The 25,297-nt window shown below is 37.6% G+C and overlaps 1 protein-coding gene across 1 annotated transcript in view; it reads right to left on the bottom strand.

Moving 5' to 3' along the window:
- Abca13 (ATP binding cassette subfamily A member 13) overlaps nucleotides 1–25,297 on the bottom strand; it is a 450,643-nt gene that overhangs the window by 75,353 nt on the left and 349,993 nt on the right. Inside the window, exon 51 of the mRNA XM_052199718.1 lies at nucleotides 5,758–5,908. Coding sequence (XP_052055678.1) covers nucleotides 5,758–5,908 — 151 coding nt within the window. The remainder of the gene's footprint in view (nucleotides 1–5,757; nucleotides 5,909–25,297) is intronic.

Below are 25,297 nucleotides of genomic sequence, written 5' to 3'. Positions count from 1 at the left end.
ACATGAGCTGGGTTGCCCTCCGACTCCTGCTTCCTCCCACCATACCTGTATTCCTCTCATCCAAACAGAGGATCAGAGGCCTTTCTTATCCTATTTCACTTTATAGAAAGGAAGCAATAGAGAAAGAACAGGGAGAAGAGGGTCCCAGGTCTGTGCGCACTTAGAAGGGCCAAACACAGGTCTAGAAATCTGACTCTGAATCAATGCAGAGTCTAGATTAATATCCACATTCAGGTGAGAAAAATAAAGGGGACCCAAAGGAAGGCTGAGGAGGAGCTGGATAGAAAAGAAACAAAATGAGGTACCAAAACCTCAAGAGAAATGATACTGGAGGGAATTGTCGGTATAAACACACCTAAGAAGCGCCTCTTTTATCATGGTAGGCCATTGATACCATCTACACATTCAGAATTCAATTTATATAGTATTTTGCTTGGGGAAAAGTAGGACCAGCTCCTTGCAGCTATTGGAACTATCTGATCACTTCATAACTATGAGACTTCATTCACCAGAACTCACACACATCCTCGGCCATTAGGGTTAGCAGTGAAGCCCTCACCCTCAGGCTCATAGCCTCTCATCTCTCCACCATCCTAATCTGTATCATAGCACACACCTTGGCAGCCCACTTACCCTTAAATTTTAACGTAAATCTCAGCTGTCCCTGATGCTCACCAGCTGAGTCTCTAAGACTATACTTAGGCTGGTCTTCCTGGGATAATTTGCCTTAAACCATTTATCTTCTTCAGGATCTGTCTCTTATATGGGACCCAAGTTAGGCATTTTCTTTGATGGTTTGTTTTCAACTCTCTGTGCAATATATATAATTATTGTATAGATAAAAATCTATGTTAATTGAGGTGTTAATACAAATATAAACGTAGGTCTTTTTTTAGATATGATTAAGTAACCAAACTAGTGAAAAATATATATAAGTTCACGTTTAGAAGGACAAATTCCATATGATGTGACAGTTGATAATTGTGTATTTTAAGGCACTAAATAACATAGTGTTAGGCTAACATACATACTTTTTATGAACATATAAAACTTAGGGCTAGAATATGATGACTAATGACACATTACAAACTTCAAAACATCTTGGATCATAGCATCTTTAACCTAGGTTATTCCATCTATATTGTGTGGCTTCCAGGTAATTTAGAAATTGAGCTAGAAGACACAGGTACTGTCCATGGTCAAACAGTGTGAGTGGAGGAAAAGGAAGGCACACAGAAATTAATACTTGAGTAGAAAAAGCTACCTCAAGGTTAATCCTTTGTTCTCAATGAAAACATTCAAGCCCTTTACTCCAGACTGCCTCACAGGAAACATCCCTTTTTTCCTGTATTCATTCAGCCCAATTATGCCAATTAAAATAAATTGAATAAAAGCCTTTCTGAGCAAATAAAAACTTCAAAATATTTTATCCTGGATTAGCAGACAAATGTGAATTGTGAATAACTAATTGGGGTGCTGCAAGCAAAGACTGGAAGACAGAAAGGCTGTGCTGCAGGGATTAGAAGGAACCCAGGGTGTTTATGGAATCACAAAGCGCAAGTGGAAGCAATGTCCCTGGTGATGCTCATGTGCAAGATGGAAGGAGGAAGTAGACTCGCTAGCAGAGGAAGCCTTTGCTTCAGTGAGCAGCACTGTGGTTACAGACACTTCATGCCTTTTGAAAAACACAAACACAAGACTCCCCAAAACAAACAGAAATATGAAAAGTGAAAATTTGGGTTATCATTTCAGAATTGTGAAAATGTTCAAAACATACGTGTGTTATGAATATTTATTGTGATAAAAAGTATTTTATTCAGAAGAGGAATGAAAGGAAGCTAATAAAGGAGAGAAACAACATAAAATACTGATGAAAAGCCCTGGTTTTATGGCAATGTGCCTCAGAGTAAATACATTCTTAATAAATTTGCCAACTGCTGTTGGTTATTTTTATGAAACCAGAAAATGGTTGTCATATTTTCCTAATTTCACAAAAGGTTAAATAGCGCAGACTACAAATCCCAGAGCAGTTAATCATGGGGAAGATCCCAAAATGTGCAGGAACAAATGTCTGATCTAATACTCTGTGAATGTCACTTTCAGAAAATAACTGAAAATGATCTAATGAGAAACATCTTGTCACCATCTTTTCTGCAATCAGAACTCCTATCAAAATAATGGCAAATGTGATGTTCTAGAAATCGAGCCTGGCAAATGCTACCTAAACCCCAAAACATCATAAGCCACAATGTCACTGTTACTATCCCACAATCACAAAATATCATAAGTTACAAAATCTTGTGCATGGCTTTTTTTGTTTTTGTTTTGTTTTCTGTTATCTCTGAAAGCTCTAGAAATTGTGCTGCATTTAGAACTGAAGACTGGAACGCATTATTTCCATTGCTCAGGCTGCAACACATTCAACACACATTAGAACGTTGGGGAATATCCAGTAGACAAAAAGATTATTCAGAAAAGCATGCACAGTCATCAGATTCCTGAGCCAAAGACTGCCCATACGCAGGTGGGATGCTCATATCAAAACTGTTCTGTGAAAATCACAATGAAAATGAGACACTGAGCAGGGAAAAGGAGCCAAGAGTTTCCAAAGGGAAGGCCATCCTGTGACCACTGCTCTGCCAGGGACCTCCTGGTTGATTCTCTATCACTCAAAACTTAGCTCTTTTTAAAACCCATGGCAAATGGGAAAAAAAATAAGATGCAAGTCATTCCTATAGAGAAGATGCTGAAAGAAACACTCAGAAGCATTCCTAGGGTAATGAATAGATATTTACAAAGATAGGACCTAGAAAGGGCCTTCTACTATCCCAGAGAAAAGCAAAATTCAGATTTTACCAGGTTTCATCCCAATTAGAAGTTTTGTTTGGATATATTAGCTCAGGAAATATCAGAAACTTTTCTTACATACCCTTTCTGGCATCTCCGCTTATAACTGCATTCCTGAGCCACTTGGTTGCACCAAACTAGTCAGCTAACTATGAGCTAAAAACGCACCCTCTGCACAAAACTCAACAACGGGAACAAAAAAAACTGGAAATCAGCCCTTCAACGTGCAGAACCTAGATTCAAGTCAAATGAAGGTGTAATCTTTTCTTGCCTGAGTAAACATCTGAGGGTTGCAAGTGTAAAGGACATGGCTGTAGCTAGAAGAGATCAACAAACTTGAAATTGGTGGAGCCAGTCCCCTAGAGTGCAGGCAGAACCCAGTACAAGGCTTCAGCTGGAGAGAAAAAGGAGTTAGGGCTATGAGTGTGAGGCAGAAGGGGCTTTTCAGCCAGCACAGGTCTCCTTGAATCATAGGACATGGGTGACTGCCTATCCTTCCATGGACAAGACTGAAGTCTGGAAAAGAGAACGGGTTTGAGCATCAGATATGTAAGGAAGGGAAAGTGCCTGTTTTGTCTCCGTGGCTCCAGGATTGAACTGGACACATTTTACTGGAGCTCAGTGGAAAGTAAGTAAGAAAAGCAGCAGGCTACACCAGCTTTATAGTTACCCCCATGCAGCTTCTGCTTCCTTGATCATACACACCCGAAACTCCAGAAATAATCCTGAGATATCAATGGAGGAAGATATTTTGTCCTAGTCGGGTAGCAACCATCAGGAGGGTGTCAATCAAAGCCTGTGCTCACAGATACCTATTACCTGACCACTCTGGTTTTCATGTTCCCCGATTGTAAAGTCATGCATACACCTCTTAACTGCTTTGTTAAGGGTATGAGACAGACATACAGAAAGATAGTCCTGCATCACTTAAGGACAGGATACATTCTGAAAAGTAAATCTTCAGACATTTCATTACACTATCAGCCTTTAAGAACTCTCTTCCAATCCTGTGTAGTAGATGTCAATCACGGAACGAATGTAACCTCTTAATAGAAGCAAGAGGTATGGTAAATACAGTGTTCATGAGGCTGTTCCCAGGGTATATGGTCTTACCATAACCCATTTTTTATAAGTAGAAGTAAATCTACACAGCAAAAAACACATTGCAGTATAGCAAATATATAAACCAGCAATAGTCAAGCATTATATACATCAATCCTTGACACAGCTGATGGTGGAGGCTTGTTACAACCACCACTATTACACAAGTGATATGCTGTGATGCAGTTGTTAAGGTGGGTATGATATCATCAAGCTATTGGGATTGTTCATGACAATTTTGTATCCCCTCCATTACGGGATCCATGGTAGATGAAACATTAAGATATGATTCATGACTGCATTAACTAAGTCATCATTTTATGTTATTTAACACCTAATACCCGTAATAAGCACTTCAGAGTCCTGTGCTTATTCTATATTTAAAGTGCTCACACAATTTACAGTAGTGAGAAATTAGCTGGGAAAAGTACTATGTCCTTTAGGAATACATATAAGATGTGCTGATCTAATAGAAACCACTGCATGAGCAAGTAGCAATACCATCTGCATAACCCACTACAGTTTCATGAGAGAAATAAAGCTAGTCTCTAATTGCTAAGCATTAAAGTAACTTCTCACTGGAGGAGTTCAAAACACAGACTGAAGGACAGTGGGCTATCAGAAGGCAATTGCCTGGGTGACAGAGAGCACCGAGTCTTATTAAGGGAGACTTTTCAGAGGTGCATTCATCCAGACAGAAGAGGCCAGCTTATAGCCACTTGCCAAGAATCTACCTCTTCAATCAAAAACTAACAAGAGGGAACTGACAGAGAAAATGCCTATTAAAGACTGAGCCAACAATTAGTGTTGGATGCCAAGAGCTGTTTGAGTACGCTTGGTGGGTCTCCTGCAGGGTGGTCAGTTGGCTGTGTTTATTAAGGTGAGTAGTAGGCCAAGGGTCCTGGGTCTGAACAAAGAAAGGAAGAGCTTTTATTCTGGTTTTGGAGTTATGGAGTAGAAATAGAAAACACACAAACAAGCAAAACCCAAAGAGTGTTACAAAAACAACACAGAGAATAAATTGTCATGGACCAGTGAGGGCAGAGGCTAGCCTACCATGAATCCTAAGATGTTTCAACTCCTACAGACTCTGATTGAGGATACAGCAATGAGCTCCACCTGTTTTCCCTGCTCCTTTTGTAGAACCAGAGATCTAGCAAGCACTTCACATACTACAAAGAAGCATTCAAAGGGTAAAATGTTCCTTGAGTATTTTTCTATTCTGATATATTCCTATTAGAAATGTCCTCTGAGCTGTCTGTCAAGGCTATAAGCTCTGATCTCTCCACAGCTTCCATCAAGGGAAGGAGTAAGTCCCCATTGCCCCATTTCACCTGTTCTCTGTCACTCTCAGACAACATACGGGGAGGCCTCAGAGTTTTACAGTTCTCAGTGGCCTTCATTCTCCTGAAGCCATCCAGAAAACACTTTTGTAAGGAATATTTCTTCCTGCTTCCAAAGGAGACATCTTCTCCAATAACTCCCAAGTCTCACAAACACTCTGTTACCAGTTTTATACTTTCTGTTACTGACCATCATCATTAGGGCAGAAAGCACATATTGATAGAAAACGGAGAAAAGCTTAGAGATACAAAGTAAGAGAGGATGTTATTTTTTTACTCAGCTCCTTACACAGGATGCCCCCACTGACATGTTTATATATACAATACCAGCATAAATTTTAATGTTGGAAAATGATTTTGCCTTGATCTCATCTGGTAGTAGGAGTTCTTATCTTTGGAGCCATAGCTGATGGACCATCATTTCTCAGTGGATCTTTTTACCCTGGAAAACCCCAAGATTGCTTACCTTTGGAATGTACTGCTTTGGGATTCCACGTAATCTACAGTAGTATTGAAGATGTTCCCAGCCAGTCAGAAGCTCATCCAGGGCATCCTGCTGTGGACAGTAGCCAATAAGAATACCCGCTTTGCCAGCAGAAGCCAGATCCACCATATCTCTGCATACACAAATAGAACAAACTGACAAAAGTCTTCATGAATACATTATCAACCTATCCCTTAAATCTGGCAGGCTCATCAATTGCTCTATTACTATAGCTAATTTTGCACAAATACTTTCACCTAAAGACAAGTGAAAGGTATCAGAAAAATGCCAGGACAAAATACATATCTTTGCACATGAAGTATTAAGTTAAAGGGAACTGCAAACCAGCAAGCTGTGAGAAAGCTGCTGATCTCACTGCAGCTTCCAGATAATGAACTTCTAAACATGCCTCTATGTAAAGGGCATTCCTACTTAAAAAGACATCTCTGCACATGCTACTTACAGGGATAACTTTAATCACACAAGGAGATGAGATTAACTTACTAGACACCTCTCCTTTTCAAATCTCACCTCTTTGCTCCAAACCCCTTTCCTTTTGAGAAAACCTGTGTATAAGCCTCATTCGTCTAACCCTCCAATTGATCCAGGACATTTTTCTTCATGAAACACTTGTTTATATATATGCAATGAATATGCCTTTTTGAGTTTATGTTCCAGAGCTCTAGCAGAGATCCTAAGATAGTAGAGTGCAAAATTGTTTCTTCTCCCTCCCAGTAATAACCCATGATCCCAGCACGGTCATGGATATGTGTGTGTGTGTGTGTGTGTGTGTACATATGTGTATCAAAAGCTGAGTTTCAAATTTAGCACATGATATGTGCGTATTAAGTGACTACTGTAGGAATCTTCCCACAAAGAAACTATTTTAAATAATGGACAAATACTATAAATTTCAGTTGACTATATAATTCAATTTAACTATACCAATTGTACATAAACTTGTATTAAGAATGTGAAATGTAGAAAAAAGAGTTAATTGATCCAACTGCAAAGGTCATGACAAATTTCCATATCTTTGGTCCTCCTTGTCATAGTGTTCCCATTGGGAGCAGCAATATCACCAGCATGACAAACTTTCCATGACTGACAAAACAACCAAGTGCAACATTTATCACAAATCATATTTTTGTTCTGTAGTTTTATTTTATAATGTACCAAATCAAGTGTCTACCATTTATATTAGGACCATGAAGACTAATTTCATTCGTTTAAATGTAATGAACTTCTATTGTCCCTCACAAATCTTGGGGCACTGGTGTTCTTGTGTTCTATGACATTACCTGTGTCCGAATGTCCCAGGGCTGAAGGGTTCTTGAAGCAACCAAGGCATAGCCTCTTTCACTTAATGGTATGCACTTGAGTTAACTTCATGCCCTCCTGGATCTATCCCGAAATTAATACATTGAAAACTCATCTTCTAAGTAATGGTATTAAGAGGTAGACTTTTGACAGGAGAATTACATCATAAACATGGGATCTCAGAAAAAGAGTAAGTGGTTGTAATGTTTAAAAAGAGTTATTGATTTGACTGACTTAAGAGTAATGAAAAATGAGGCCATGAATCTGAGAAAGGGCAATGAGGGCTATTTAGGAGGGTTGGGGGTTGGGGGGCAGAAAGGTTGTAAATATCCAGTCTTAAAACTGGGAAAATAGGTAAAAAATAATAATCAAGACATTAGATATCAAGATATTAGATTAATGTCTTGAGATATCAAGACATTAGGAAAGTACTACTACCGATTGTATCTGTGAGAGTATTTCCAGAAAAGTCTGGGTCAAGGAGGCACCCCTGGAGCAAGAGGGTACCCTCCCACCTGCTTGAGGGCTAGGGAAAGCAAAAAGCAGGAGCAGGCAGATCCACCTTTGTCTCCCTCCTTCTCTCCTTTCTTGCCTCTCCCATCTCTCTTCTTCTCATTCTTCTTTTCCTCTTTCTTTACCTTCCTCCTTTCCTCCCTCTTCCTCATTTCTTTTCCTTTCCCCTCTCTTCTTTCTTCTCATTCTTCCCTTCCCAGAGCTGGTGTACCCTCTTCCTCCCATCCCTGCCCTTGAGAGTGCTGAGAACACTTGGGAATTGAGACGGCAGAGTTTTCAAGGGAGAGCACCAACAGCCATTTCCCTTGATGTGGATGTGAGGACTTGAACTGAGCTATGAACTGACTCACTGGCACTCTGAGTCTCCACCTTATGGACAGCAAAGGCTCCACAGTCACCTGAGCAAATTCTCCCAACAGAACACATCTCCTTTCTCTTCCATCCCCTCTTCCTTCCTAACCCCTCCTTTCCTAATGCATCTTCTCTGGAGAATTCTGACTGATTTATTATCTTTATTATTATTATTATTTCTGTATTCTTTATTTGCATTCAAAATGATTTTCACTTTCCTGGTTTCCCCTTCCCCATAAGTTCCATAAGGCCTCTTCCCTCCACCCATTCCCCAATCAACTTCCTCCCACTTCTTTGTTCTGGCAACCCCCTACAATGCTGCATCAATCCTTTCCAGGACCAGAGCCCTCTCCTTCCTTCTTGGGAGAGAAATGACACCCTTCACAATAGTCACAAACAATATAAAGTATCTTGGTGTGACTCTAACCAAACAAGTGAAAGATCTATTCAGAAAATGGAAAAATCTTCCATGCTCATGGATTGGCAGGATTAATATAGCTAAAATGGCCATCTTGCCAAAAGCAATCTACAGATTCAACGCAATCCCCATTAAGATCCCAACTCAGTTCTTCATAGAGTTAGAAAGAGCAATTCTCAAATTCATCTGGAATAACAAAAAACCCAGGATAGCTAAAACTATTCTCAACAGTAAAAGAACTTCTGGGAGAATCAGTATTCTGAACCTCAAACAATACTACAGAGCAATAGTGATAAAAACTGCATGGTATTGGTACAGTAACAGGCAGGTGGATCAATGGAATAGGATTAAAGACCCAGAAATGAACCCACACACCTATGGACACTTGATCTTCGATAAACGAGCTCAAAACATCCAGTGGGAGAAAGATAGCCTTTTCAACAAATGGTGCTGGTTCAATTGGAGGTCAGCATGCAGAAGAATGCAAATCAATCCATTCTTACCTCCTTGTACTAAGCTCAACTCCAAGTGGATCAAGGACTTTCACATAAAACCAGACACACTGAAACTAATAGAAAAGAAACTGGAGAAGACCCTTGAGGACATGGGCACAGGGGAAAAGTTCCTGAACAGAACACCAATAGCTTATGCTCTAAGATCAAGAATTGACAAGTGGGACCTCATAAAATTACAAAGTTTCTGTAAGGCAAAGGACACTGTCAAATGTATTTATTATCTTTTAAAAGGATGGATGGGGGAAGGGGGTAACCTCATAGTCTAGTTTTTCTTCCTACCATGGGAAAACAAAGCAATGAAACCCCATGTCTAAAGCAGGTCATCTTTACCTTCCTCTTATTGTACTGTCCACTAATGCTGTGGTTGTTATACAGCTGCTTTCACTACTCCCATGGTTATTCTTTGCTCATTCTTGCATAGAAAATGAGACTGTCAAAGAGGGATGTCCTCTTGGATTTATAGTCTGATAAATAATAAATACATTTTACATCATATTTCACTTTGAGATATTTGTTTTTCCCGTGCAAAAAAATGCAAAGTTTGAATCAAAATTCAAGTTTCAAGTATCCCTGTATATTTTGTTACTAACTCTGGAAAACTATATATATAGTATGTATACACTATATATGTAGTGTATATGTAGTGTATATATAGTGTATATATGTGTACGAATCTGTATATATCCATAAGCATATATTTTATATACATATTCATTATTATATTATATAATGTAATATACTAGCAAGCATGTTATTTTAAATTCATTATCAGAGTTGAGGCCAACCTGGGCTTTATTATGTGTGTGTGTGTGTGTGTGTGTGTGTGTGTGTGTGTATGACTCTAAAAATTTTATAATTAAAAAGACATCAAATCCTTAACTAAAAGTATTCAGAAAAGTCTTGGTCCAACCTGGGCTTTATGGTGTGTGTGTGTGTGTGTGTGTGTGTGTGTGTGTGTGTGTGTGTATGACTCTAAAAATTTTATAATTAAAAAGAAATCAAATCCTTAACTAAAAGTATTCAGAAAAGTCTTGGTCCAACCTGGGCTTTATTGTGTGTGTGTGTGTGTGTGTGTGTGTGTGTGTGTGTGTGTGTGACTCTAAAAATTTTATAATTAAAAAGAAATCAAATCCTTAACTAAAAGTATTTAGAAAAGTCTTGGTCCAGGAAATATTGGACAACTGACTCAAATGCAGGGCATATCTAGGTAGAGTTTGGACAGGCATGCATCCAAACAGAAGGAAAGTCTACTGTGATAAGTAAGCTCTCATCTTATTGAAGTTTGGAACTTTGTAACAGATAAAGACAAAGTGCAAAAAAGTTGTTCCTGAGAGGCTGAGGGGATATGCAGAGCTGTATTATTTTTTAGAGATAAAAAGAGGAGAGGCGGTACTACAGAGCCAGACAAGGATGGAAGAGCCCATACATCAGAGAAAAGGAGGAGAATCCGTAACTGAAGCTCTCCTGCCTGGGTACAGTGGACATAAGAAGGAATGAACTTGCTGGTACCCAAACCCCACCAAATGTGAAGCCCTCTTAGAAGTGAAATGAGTAGATACTAATGGAAATAAGTGGTAAGGGCATCAGCCTCAATGGAACCTTGGCTTTGGAACCTATGTAAGGAACTAGAGCTCCTATGAAAAGGAAGAGTAAAGTGGAAACACCAGGGAGCCTGTTTATTTGATTCCAACATTTGAGAAACACAAGGTCTTATTAAGCATCTTGCAGCCTCAAATATTTACTATAACTCAAAGAGTATTAGGAAGAATTATGTTTCCTTTTACCTAAAAGGCTCAGTAAAAACATATTAAGCAACTTGATTTGAAACACCAAAGAAATGGACAAAAGTAAACCTAGATCATGAAGAATAACTAAACAGAAACTAACGAAGCAGGTAAAATAGAAGAGATAAAACAATAATGAAAACTTTCAAAGTCACAGCTAAGATTATGGAAAAAAAATCCTATAACTCCAAACTTTTAAATACACTAGTCAAGAACAAATAAAACAAAAATGAAAAACAAAAACAAACAAACAAACTAAAAAAGATTCACATGATTAAAACTGCAACATGCATTTGTGTTCATACATAGAATCAAAGAAGGTTATGATAATCAATGGGAGATACTCCATATGAGATGAGCAGGTCCTGAAGACAAAACACGCCACTGAACATGTTCAAATGAGGGACAGCAAACAGCCAGATGCACAAGAAAGTAGGTTGAACAAGTATTTTTTAAATTGCCCACAATTTAACCCAGGATGAGATAATTTCAGTAGTGAGTTCTAGCAAATGTTTGAAGACTAACATCAATCCTTCCCAGGCTGTTCCAAACAAAGAAGAGACAAGTACAACTCTGAATGACTTTCAAAAGAATCATAATATCCTGATAATGAAACCAAAGACATGAAAAGGAAAGAAAATTCTGCAATTTATTAGAACTACAGAAGTATAAATTCTTATAAAATACACATGCTCATCAACTAACAATCAGGTTATGCCCCAGCAAAGTCAACATGAAATGAAAATATTATAAATAAAAAATGTTTTACTGCCAGCTGTGTTTACATATTTATGTAATTCTGCAACTTCAGAAGTAAAAGCAATACAGTCATGAGTTCAGAGCTATCCTGAGCTATTTATCAAGTTCCAAGCTATTCAGCCCTATTTCTAATAGCCAGAAGCAGGAAAGGACCCAGATGTCCCTCAACAGAGGAATGGATACAGAAAATGTGGTATATTTACACAATGGAGTACTATTCACCATTAGAAACAATGAATTCATGAAATTCTTAGACAAAAGAATGGAACTGGAGAGCATTATCCTAAGTGAGGTAACCCAGTCTCAAAAAAACACTCATAGTATGCACTCACTGATAAATGGATATTAGCCTATAAGCTTGGAATACCCAAAATACAATGTACATATCAAATGGTACCCAAGAAGAAGAAAGGAGTGGCCTCCGGTCCCAGAAAAGCTCAGTGCAGCAGTGTAGGGGAATAACAGAACAGGGAAGTGGGAAGGGTTGGATTGGGGAACAGGGGGAGGGAAGAGGGCTTATGGGACTTTGGGGGAGGGGGATCCAGGAAAGGGAAAATCACTTGAAATGTAAATAAAGAATATATCGAATAAAAAAAAAAGTTCCAAGCCATTGTAAAGAGATCCTCCTGAAAACAAGAATAAAAAAAGCATTACTAATTTTTAATTGCTGAATGAATGAATAAATAAATGACCATTATAGCTCCAACTGGTCTACCTTAAACATTCTTAGGACTCAAATTAGCCTGCTGTTGAGCACAGTAGAAATATTATTACTGCATAATACTAGCCTTGGAAGAGATGAAAATGCAATGTATAGTTTCTAATTAATGTACATTTCTGTCCTATCATCATAGTGATGAAAAACTATGCTTAGAACCTTTTAAGTCAGAAACCATGTGTGTAAGGAATTAGGAACCCCTAACAACAGTAGCAGGGCTTGTCCCTAAATTTGTTGCCTGCTTGCCTAAATGAGCCTCAGTGAGAAAGAGTGCAAATATTCCTGCAGCAACTTGATATGTATATGGTGGAAGGAGTGGATGAGTGATACCTAGAAGGGGCTCCCCCTTCTCAAAGGAGAAGGGGAGGGAGAAATGGGGGAAGGATCCACATGAGAGGGTACTGGAAGGATGGAGGCTAATATTATGATGTGAAGTTAATAAATGAATAAAATTAATAAAAATTAAAAATTCTTAACTATAATAAAAAGGAAATCGAATCCAGTAACACATGCAGACATGTATGTACTAGATATAATATCTAATAAAGCCATATAATATAGAATATAATAGATGTAATATCTAATTGGATATATTAGCTGTAAGGAAGTTAAGATAAACCCAAGGAACATAAAGTTCATTTATTATACTAAAATTAATCCTTACATCCTGCATTAGTAGCAAACAATATCATATACTGTCCAAGTAGACAAAACACAACATTTAACCAAATCTAAACTAGAAAAAAAAGGTTTATTATAAAACAGTATTTATAGGAACATCTTTGTTTATATGGAAGCAAAATTAGGTTCATGGCTATTGATGGCTAGAGAAGGAGTGACGAGAAGAAAGTCTAAGGGGTGCAGTATGTTTTAAAGGTGATTATACTGCTCTGGGATTAAATATTGAAAACAATCACATAACTTTATGAATATAAACACTACAATTGTTATACTTGGAGATTATAAATTCTGAAGTATGTAAATTCTATCTAAATAAATCAAAGCAGCAACAGTAAAGGCACAATATATAAATGGCCTGTGGGTGTATTTGTATTCCTTCATACCTGCACTACATAGATGATTCATCCTGTCTGTACCAGTGATGCTCATTTCAATACTTGTCAATAATAATGGAGGAAATAAAATCATCACAACAAGAAATAATGGGGATACTAATCACCTCATTAATGTAGTATTGTAGAAAGGAAGCTACCGATAAAATATTTGTGCATCCTATACAATTTCATTTTAATAAAAACCTACAAACAAAAATGATGTATGATGATTAGTCAAGAGTTTATTTGGTTTAAAGAGGAAAATGTCAGAGCTGCTAAGAACACTTCACTGACATTGGCATACAGTGGTGAGAAAATGCATAAGATTCTTCAACTTACATAATTATTGTGTGAAGAAATTATATTGCTTAATTTTAAAGTTCATATATTAAGGGATGTTGCTAATCTGCATGTGTTAATTTGTTAAGTGTCTGTCTCATATTTTAGAGTTAAGGAGGTTTGTCTGAGGTTCTTCTACAATATTCTTCCTTTGGCTGGCTCTTCTCAACTGCAAGGCACTCAGGCAATGAACAAGGAGGTTTCACTTAAATTATCTTGCCAACTGGGTGATATGGAACACATTTGGTCAATAGTCTTGTTTTTACTGACTCTAGACACTTTCTGCCTCTGTCCTGACCAGTATGTACTATCTGTATTTTGATATCTTTGAACTCTAAAACATGCAAATAGCTTAGAACAAGTACTCCAAGAGCCTACCCACTGAATGAGGCTACTGTCTTCCCATCTTCACAGTTAGCATCATCCAATGCAGTGATGCCTTATTTCTAATTACGATTAAATAAAACAGAGAGCTTTTCCCTATTCCCAGAGCAGAGCATGCTCCTTCTTTTGCTCTATAAAGATTAGCACATTTCCTCTGCAGTTAGTAGAAGCCCTTCATTGGATAAAGCTTTCTCATAGGACAACAGTTGTATATTTTTCTTGTTTTAGATTTTAAAATCTTCAAATAAAACCTGAGACCTCCAAAATGCTAGATACTTCCTTTTAACCACTGAGCTATACCCTAAGCTGCAAGACATGCAACTGTTACTCTGAAATGATATCTACATTTGAAAGGAGTCTTGTCAGAGACCAAACTGTGAAAAAACAGACCCTTAACAGCTCTCACCTTGAGATTCCACTGACCTTTAGGTTTACAGCTGAACCACCCCCTTCTTCACACAAAGCTGATCAACTGGTTCTCATCCTGGCCGAACACCTGGGGTTGTGTAGGCAGAACCAGCATTCCAGAAATGGAACCAGCATTCCAGAAACAATGCTGGAAGCCACAGCCAGCATCCATCCCGGATGACCTTTCTTCCTTCTGTACTTTTAGTATCCCCCTCAGCCCCTCCCTACTTCCTCTTAAGGAGTGTTCAAAACCAGGCGTTTTGCTTGTCATTAAAGAGGCTTTGACAAAGACACCTCATTTGCTTGGCCTCGCTCCCTTTTCCCACCCGTTTCTCTTTTTCAGGTTTGGGTCCTCCTCGGGCCCCCGAATTACTAGGTCCCGGGGGTCGGACAGAGTGTGATATATAACAAAGATGCAGACTATCACACTATAGTACAACCAGTACTCAAGCCAAACTAATGAGTTGTCAAATCAAGCACAGTGCATTTTTCCTAGCTGTATTTCCCTTGTTTAATTTCTGATATATTATTTATTTTTATTTTATGTATACAAACATTTTGCATGAATGTATGTCTGTGCACTATATGCATTCAGTGCCCACAGAGGCTAAAAAAGGGCGTCGGATCCCCTGGAACTAGAGTTATGGATGTTTTGAGCTGCCATGTGGGCACTGGGAAAAGAAGGCACACCCTCTGAGAGAGCAGCCAGAGGTCTTAACAGGTGACTGATCTCTGGGCCCTCATCAGTGTAAATACCTGAACGTCTTTAAAAATGTCCTTATCTGAATTTGGGGGAAAGTATTATTTAGGGAGGACAACAGCTATAGTTAATGTCTTGGTAACCAGAACAGATTTGTGAGTAGTGTGGTACTCTGGCCCATGTGGAGACACTCTGGTAATAGCCTTATGCAGATCTGCATACAAAAGGATGTGGTAAGATAATGTGGCTTGAGCAAAGCAGAGTTAATGACCCATCCAGATAGCATCTTAACTGACTGAGAAGGTGAGCTTATTTATTTAAGTCTCTTCATCTAACTCTGAAGGATGCTAACCACACACTTCCTAAATCAGAATCACTGTCAATCATACCTCTGCTATTAGAAAGTGCTCCCAGTCATTTCAGAGTTTCCACACGTTTGCACTTGGTTATCTCAGCCTGCTAGAGAAGGTCATAACATTCTGTATGCTTTACGCTTCAGCACTGCTTGCAAAGACGACATTTCTCAGTGTTGGGTCTGACATAAAAATGAACTTCAAGTGGCTTTTATCACGATGCATTTCAACTGGCTTTTTTTTCTCTTTAATTAATGGCACAACAGTTCAAAAAAACCCTAGAAATTAAATACAAAACTCAGAAGAACCTTCTAAGAGGTCTTTGCAGAGAGCTTTCTCACTCTGGGTATTTAATTTTCTTTATATTAGCAGCAGTCTGTAAACTGTCAGAGAGTTAATGAGAGCAAAAGGCTGTTCTGCAGACCTGGCGTGATTTGCTTTCCAGCACTTCAGTGTTCATACTTTGCTTGCTTTTCAAACACTTACTCAGCCTCCACTGCCCACATTTACCTGCTGGCATAACCCCAAGTTTTCTGCACACTTTACTATCAGGTGACTGGATCTGGCCTGATAGGAAGGTTTATGGGTGTCTTCATAGATGTTCCAAAGTAACTAGAGCTATAAACCAAGCATCAGAGATGTCTAAGAATATGGTACAATTGTGATGCGTCGCTTACTAAATACAGATCAAGAATGTATAACCGAAGGCTGGAATGCATCCTGATCCTATGTTTGAGCTACAACTCACACATCCACCACCTGTGATCATGTCTAAGACAGGTGGAATTTTCTCAAGCCTTTTAGATGGGTAATTAAGCAAGAATATGCATGCAACAGGAGAGTGTAGTCATTTTTTCAGGGAGTATTTAAGCTTTAAGTCTTTTAACCCCTGTGTACATAGCTAAAATAAAATCCACCGAGCTAATAAATACCCTTCTAAAATTGTATAGTCATAGACAATAACATTTTCATATTCCTGATGTTTTCCCTTCTAGCCCATTAAGAGAACACTATAAATCTGAGGCAACAAAACATCTCATTAAATTATGCATATGCTTTTTGAATAACAGTTGCAAATTTTCCTGTGTGTATTATTACTGTTATATTTTGGTAACAAAATGCCATGACCAAAACCAAATTATGGAAGGAAAAGTTTATTTTATCTAATGGCTTCAGATGGAAAGTCCATGACAGACAAGGATGCATGGTGGCAGGTAATATCAGGAAACAGAGTTCACATTTTTAACCACACACAGGAAGGAGAAAGTACAAATGGGAAGTGGGGTGAGGCTATAAAACTCTCAAAGCTCTCCATAGTGACATGCTTCCTTCAACAAGACTATACTTTTCTAAATGTTCTGTAACCTCCCAAACAATAACACTAACTAGAAACAAAGCACTTGAAAACATATGAAGGCTATTTTTTCTATTCAAACAAAAATTCTATCTAATATCCTTTTCAAACGAAGACTAGGTTAATATCTCATAATTTTATCTTCAAAGAAAAATGTGGATATGCTTATCACCTGATACACTGTTACTAGGATTTCATGGTATGTTTCTGTGAATCAAGATGGTGTCACTAATGACACATGTAGGCTATTCAGAAAGCATTAACTTAATTCCAGGATCTCAGCACCCCAAGTTATCATCACATTTAGCAGCTTTGTGGATAATAAACATGAATGTGATTATAAATACAGTAGTTTCCTGAAATATATATCACACATATATTATTTCCAAATATATATGATCCAGATTCAAATTATTATGTATTGCTAACTATACAATAGATATTGCCATGAAAGTTTATTTATTCATTTTTGTATTTAATTATAGATGTGTCAGTTTGTGTGTATGTGTGTGTATATATGTATGTGTGGTGTCTGCAAAAGAGTGCAGTGTCTGTGGACGTCAGAAGGTGCCATTAGATCCTCTCCAGGTAGAATTATAGGTGATATAAGCTGTCTGGTACGATTGCCAGGAACTAAAGCTGGCTCCTCTGCAAGAGCTGTATATGTTCTTAACCATAGAGGCATCTTTCTAATAAAACATTTTAAACTTTAAATGCCTGATATTGAATAGCATCAACTTAAAATTATAGGATGAGTTTTCCCATAAGGAAATGCTTAAAACGATCATTTATAAGAAATGTGGAGGATGAAAAAGCCAGTACAACTAATTCTATACCTAGTTAGCACTTCAATGTTGAAACAGAGACAGAGCAATCAAAAGTTTTGTTTTTATTAAAATGGGATGTAAAATTACAACATTAGAGGCTAGAGATATCCTCAGTGATTAAGAGTATAGATACACTTGCAGAGAGTTAAGTTCCTAGTAGCCATATTAGAAAGTTTACAACCATATATAATTCCAGTTCCAGGGAAGCCACTGCCTCTGGCCTGTCTGAGCACAGATACACATGTATACATACCCACATACAGATGCAAAAATATACATATAATTATAAAATTCAACCTTTAAGAAATTATACATGAGCAGTATATATTAATCAACTTTGTTACTATAACAAACTATACCATCAACATATTAAAAAGAAAGGTTATTTTGGCTCAGAGATTTGGTGGTTTCAGTCTGTGACTACTTGATTCATTATTTTTATCATTGGTAATAATTTATGATGGGAGAATATGACAAACACAGCAATCTACCTCATGACAAGAAAACCAGAGAGGAAAACAAAGGAGAGGCCAGGGTTCCTCTGTATCTACAAGGATATACTACCAAGCACAGAAGACTTAGTTCTTTACCTGCCTCTTAAGAGTTCCATCATGTCCCAGAAGTACCAAGATAGAAATTAAATTTTCTTTGCTGCAAGATGACCTAACTTATGGGAGCATCATGGGAAATGTAGCTTTTTTATTTAGTGAAATATCACAGGGAGTATGGCTCTGTAAGTAAAATAACTGCAAGTTATGAAATAATTGGAGGAACACCCTCCTAGAAGCAGGGGGAGGGAGGATGAGATAGGGGCTATCTTAGAGTAGGAGAAACTGGGAAAGGGGATAACATTTGAAATGTAAATAAAAAATATATCCAATACAAAAAGAAAAAGAAAAACTACAATATTTTCATGTCATTACTAAAGATGATACTAGATATTTTCTTTTCATGCTAAATACATTTGCTAACTACCTCCTATATTTTTGGAAAATAAATCTTATATAAATGTCATAACTTTATGTCTGTCAGTCTCAGAAGGTAGACATATAATTTACATTTCTGCCTCAAAAGAACAAGAAGATACAAAGGACAAAGATGTATTTCTTTTTTAAAAATAAAATTACTACAGAGATATTAAGACTAATTATAAAATAAACTTTAAAAGTAAAAATTGTCTCCTGTGTTCTCCTTCTCACATGCTTGGTCACCAGTTAACAAGGAGTGCTTTACAAACCCTGCCTCCAGCTTCTCGCCTGTCCACACCTCATCTTGCTACTCTGCATGTGAAGCTCTAGAGCCTGACTGTTGCCTCCAGCTTCTCGCCTGTCCACACCTCATCTTGCTTCTCTGTGTGTGAAGCTCCAGAGCCTGACTGAGATGGTGTGCTCAGTCTTCCTTCTCTGTCTCTTCCATTAGTGACTTGTGTTTCATGTCTCTACTGTCCTCTGCCTACATACCAGGAAGAAAAACTAGACATAGGTTGTCACACTTTACATAGTCAGAGATTTACCCCAAAATAGATCTACACTAAGAATGACATCTCTAAGGATTCCGTAAAATACCCAGAGAATAAAACAAAAACTAAAACAAACAAACAAAAAAAGAAAGTGACAGGATGATTTGAGTAGGTGAAGCAAGTAATAATAGAAGGTTTATGGGACATATGGGGAGGGGGGATCCGGGAAAGGGGAAATCATTAGGAATGTAAACAAAGAATATAGAAAAAAAATGAATAAGTTTAAACCCAAGAGCATGATGTCAAGACAGCGGGGAAAAGGACAGAGGTGTCAAGCTTCAGGCTCAGGCTTTAGGGATTGGAAAAAAAAATGTCTCACTGCTATATCTTGACAGTCAAACTTTTGTAAAGTTCAGAGGAATATCACATGATCAACCTGGATTACCATAGTAATGCAAGGCTTTGTTTAAATTCATGGTACTAGCTATTGCCTACTCGAGTTTATCAGAATGATGGCTCACCCTCCAAAGAAGCAGGTCAACGATCCTTGGGCGTATGCTTAGAGTTTGGTTAAACTTTTCAGTGATCAAGTATTAAATAGGAACAGATGATAATAGAGTATTAGTTGTTTGAAGGAAATAAGACGAACAATACTCTTAAAAACTGAAAAATGACAAGATAAGTATTAATTCTCAGATAATTACTTTTAAGAAACATAGGGCTGGGGATACGGCTTAGGAGTGAGGTGTTTGCCTTGCATGCATGAGACCCTTGGTTCAATACCAGGTCTGACTTTTTATTTTTATTTTTCTGAAATAAAGAAAACTTTGTGACACATATTTATTTAAATTATAGGTTTAAGCATATTCCTCAAAGTATTCAATAAAATAAATTAAGTATATCAAAAGTAGAGATACTAAGCTAAGAAAAACAATGTGAATTAAAAGAAGTTCATAAAGTATTTGACCAAAATTAAAAATAAATATTATTTTACCTTTATAACCAATTTAAAATGTAATGGAAAAATTAATTGTAGTATGAATCACATAAATAAAAAGAGGCACCAAGAAGCAGCAATGGGTAGGATTATCAGTTGAATAAAATTTGTAGAAAGCAGCTGTTGTTAGTGGAAAGTCAGTCTTTAAGAAAGAGATAGGCATACAGCCAGAGAAATTCAAATAAATTCAAAATTAAAATCATATAAGCTTATATGAAGGTATATAAACATAGTAACTTATTCTCTAATAAATAAGCTATTTCACACCAGCAAAGACACATCTCAGCAATGTTATTATACTTTACATATAACTGTTTTAGAGGAATGAAATAGAAGTATTCTTTTGCTCCTTATATAACACAGACTTAATAAGGATTTAGTCAAACAAAAACCAATAGAGTCTCTGATCTATTACCTAGGGTAAATTCCACTGTTAAGGCAAAAATGGCTTTCCTAAGTACTAACCTACAGTTATAATAAAACGCACAACCCAAGGCCTATAAACATTCGAATGACTGAAAATGAAAACCTCACTGATGTCATCACACCTCCATCATAAATAAAGAGCCTCTGAGTTAGATGTTTCTTAGCATGATTGTTCCCATTTGGTGTTAAATAGCAAATGTTTACAGTTTATTAGCATTGGCGGGTCTTTGACAAGACTAATGTGTCTTGCTTTGCTTTGCTTTGTTTTGCTTTGTTTTTGTCTTTTTTCAGAATGCAGTGTTTCTGAACACAGCCTAGAGACAGAAAGTGGCTCACTTATTTCTCACATTGCCAATAAGTACTGATTCTACAGGATGCAAGTTCAAGCATCTTAATGAGACTAGAAAAGTGTGGAATATAAAGTACAGAAGGAAAGAAGGAGATGATACAAGAGAAGACAAAGAAGGTTTATAATTTCTCTTCTCTGTGGAGACTATAGGTGGCTTCCTGAGATGTTGATGAACACTGAAACTAGGGTGGGACATATGGCACAGATGGATTCTACATTGTCACATGGGCAATGGACAGTGTTGCATGTCTGATCACCCAAGCAAGGAGAGCAATAGACCAAAGAAAGAATGCCATTGGTGTCTGTCCAACTTGGTGAACCAATTAATTTGTCATCTGACTCAAGCCAGAAGGAAAATGACTTGTAGGAGCATGGGGAACTGAAAGGCAGCTGCAGCAGTGAAAAGCTTCACCCTACCAGCACCAGTGGTAACTCAAGAAGCTCCTTAACAGAGGAGTTAGCCCAGTTAGCCTTCCATCTCTTATATATTCTAGAAGCTCCATAATCACCTGCAGCTGAAAGGTATAAGGAAACAATAGCTATAATCTCAGGTGAGGTGTTGATGACTCCCGACTCTTCTACAAAGGAATATTAAGCATCTCAGTATAATTACCATAGGCCATCATAGTAAAGTTCCTTTATGATGACTGATGGTCACATCATGCCTGAGGAGAACAGCCCTAGGCCAACATAGATAGATGATGTATAGATACTGTGAATCAGCTGGTGTCTTCATCTATTGTAAAAATAAAAAGGATGTGCACGCACATGTGGGCATAGGGATACACACACACACACACACACACACACACACATATCACACTTTCAAGAGATTTTATTTTGTTTGAAAGTGAAAGGGACTAAAGGCACTACAAAGAGTCTGAACATAGAAAACTACACAAGCTGAATTTTCCATGAAAAACTTCAGACCGTTTTTTAGCAACCATGCTGCAGAAAGGGTTACTTTAATCCATCTAGCTGAGAACTTGAGGGGTGGACAGAGAAAGATTCCTGGTAGGACAGGCTCTCACAGAATCTACTAGGTGCTAATCTCATACTTCCCATATTTCAAGATCCAAGTATCAGTGTAGGCAATGGCAAAAATTTTCCAAGTACTCGTTATGTTTCAGGCATAGATTATCTAGTATACTGCAAATGTTTTGGTTGTGGTATACTTTTGCATCAGTCTCTAATGAGAGTAATTTTTTCTCATTTTTAACATCCAAATCACACCACCGGTATATATAAATATTACACATGAGGAGTCAAAACTCATTAGAATCAGCACATAAAGCCATGACTCTTAGGTATACTAGGCTGCTTGGTGATAGGTGTTGAGGAAAGCAGCTATATTCTTAACAGCATGAGCTCAACCTCACTGGACGCTTTAACATAATCATTATAATAAAAGTTAAAAAGAAATAGGAAGAAATACAGTTGACACTGAGAAAAATTTAGTTGCCACCAATTTAAAACTATGTAACTAACTCACAGCTTACTACTTGTTGTTATTGTTGTTGTAGAAAGGTTTAATCCAAAACCAGGCTCTTTACCCTGCCTTGATCATTCTGTATTTGGATAGAAGATACACCATTTTTATTATTTACAGTAAGCCTTAAACAGCACTAGAAGAGCCAGGCAGACATCTACCCTCTGTCAGCTTCCTACTCTGTGCCACAGAGTCTTCCTTTGTGAAATAAAAAAGACAAGTTACTCACTGATAAACTAATATAGTAAGTTCTTCCATATACAAGTACATGGAATCAACCATTTGGGTATCACATACCTAAGTACATGTCATATGCACTTAGGTATGGAGGACTAAGAAAAAAGAACCTCAGTGCCTGCAGGTATGGGTATCCTGTAACACCATGAAAATTAACTTCTGGATACAAAAGGGTGATACACACCTACAATACAAACACACACACATACACACACATACACACACACACACACACACATGCATTCACACATGCATGCACACACACATGCACATCATACCTGGAGAATTCACAGTATAACAAACTCAATAATTAAGATCAAAACACCATGATATATTGGCAGAGATATATGGTCAGTGTCCAGTCCTAGGACAAACCTAATAAAGTTTTTCTGTGTTCATAGAACCAACTGTGCTTAGCATCAATGAACCAGTAGAGCCCTATAAGAGGAAGGAGCACGTGGACAATACTAAAGGAATTCAGAAATGCCATGCTTTGTTGGATATGCCCTAGGTTCAAGGGCAGGAACATCTGAAGATAAGTTCCCACCGAGAATATTTTCGTGAAGTTTCCAGCTGAAATAATATGCTAACTCACGTTTGCAGACTAGAAGTCATTACTTAAATTCCATAAGATGTAATATACAAACTCCCAGACAGCTGTGGCATTGGAAAATATAAAACAAAAAACAAGGCACCTCATGTTTGTGTTTTACATTCGATTCCCACCCTCAGAAGCTTGTTCTGTTCATTAAAGGAAACAAAGTTCCATATTGGAAGACTCTTTAGATAATAGCAGAATAGAGATCTATTATAAACCAGGACCTCAGCTTGGCTTTCATAAGTCTGAGAAGTAAGTGATTTCTTCCAATATCCCCTTTTTACCAAGCATTACTTCCTAATTAAAAAAATGCTTAAGGACAGTTCTCTACCAGGACACTTAACAGAATTTTCTTCATACCATTCTGTAATATTCCTAAGATGGTTTCTCAAGATGGTTTAATTATGCTGGCATACCCTATAGGAATATAGGGAGATATTTATTGCTGTAAAACAATATCCTAGTGAAAAGTAACAACTTAGGTGGCATATCCTTATAACATGCCTCCAGAATGCTATACACACAAAATGTTTTCCATTAAAAGTTGCATAGATAATGTTTTCCACTCAAAATCATATGTGCAACATTTACCATTATAAATCAAACAGACACACACACACATACACAAACACACACACACACACACACACACACACACACACACACATACGCACACACACATGTATTAACCCTATTAGTCTTAAAATGATACATTGCATCCTGGCTGACAAAAACTACTGCACAATATAAATTATCCTGGTAAGTTGCCATGTTCTGTCTGCATTTTGTGAGTGGACTGTGAGAACAAGGCCCCACTACCTCCTTTCAGACTCAAGTATGTTATCCCCAGTGTCCATGTAGAGTCCTTACCTTGGAACAGGTTGCTCCCCTGATACTATGACATAGCCTAGGGGAATTAAAAGCATTGTTCCTTGAAGAACAATAGAAGGTAAATCATTTCCAACAGCGAGTCCTATGCCTGCAATGGGGAAAAAGAGGCCTGAAACTCATCTACGGATGGGAGAAGGCACTCTCCCAGATCTCTCTCAATGAGGAACTTGAGCATGACTGTTGAAGCAAGGTCACTTTTCTACCTGAATCTTATTTTGCAAGCATTCTCTTTGATGGTGTTTTGCTTGCTCTCTCTAGATTGGTCCTGGATCTTCATTTGGAAGGTCCACTGAAGAGTAAACAATGACTCACCTTGAATTCACATTAGGAGTTCTGGACAGCTAATGACTCTGGGCTTCCTCAGTCATTTTTGAAGGGTGTTGAAAATACCCAATATAATGATGTTACCAAATTCTTGCTATTCTTTTAATTTTTTTTGCTATGTACTTAATAAGTTTGTTCATTCAAAACTGAAAATAGGAATATCAATAGGCTTAAAGATTGTTCTTTGGATAAAACACTCACATAAGGCAATGATCTATTGATACAAAGCAAATAGATACAAAGAACTGAGCATTACACTCAAAAGCTGAGATTGTTTCAATGGGTATCTGTTCTGAGTGAACCCACTGAGAACATGGGCAGCCCTACCTGCCACGGGGGACACTGAAGTTGGTGCTGATGGCTAATGCAGGAGCCTTGTGATGGTTCATATTCTCGATTAAATCTTCCTTATAACAGAACAGGTACCATTTTGTTTTTCTTTTGAAAGAATGAGAGGTGTTCAATGAGATGGTACCTTGTTCTAGGAAAGAACAATTTACTTAAGAATATGATGATGTGACAGACTCATGACTGCAGGCATGCTGGCTTAGAAACCTAGAAGAATATAGACAGAGAGTAACATGAAGACAGCTCAAAAGTGCTAAAAGCCTTACCATGTGTCAGTTGAGAATCTGGGGAAATGAATGCAATATATCACTGGGATTATATTAGAGTTTATGTGTGGAAATGTATACAAATACTCTATATACAGACAGTGTACAGACACACCTTCACCTGCATGCATAGATATGTGGAAGTTTGGTCTCAGAACTGAGGACTACAAGGATAATCACTTAGAATTAGATAGGATTTTCCTTCATACTTTCCCTAACTCCATATCAGCATTGTTGCACTTTTATCTACTTTAAAGTGGAAGAAAAACCACAAGGGACAAGCAGCTCCTATTTGGAGAGCTTACACTACAGCTACTCTAATCTCATCTGCAAGTCAAAA

This window comes from Apodemus sylvaticus, chromosome 11 (genome assembly GCF_947179515.1).
Source record: "Apodemus sylvaticus chromosome 11, mApoSyl1.1, whole genome shotgun sequence".
NCBI classification, from domain to species: Eukaryota; Metazoa; Chordata; class Mammalia; order Rodentia; family Muridae; genus Apodemus; species Apodemus sylvaticus.
Note: the sequence above shows the minus strand (reverse complement) of the source record. Positions and strands in the feature narration are given on the sequence as shown.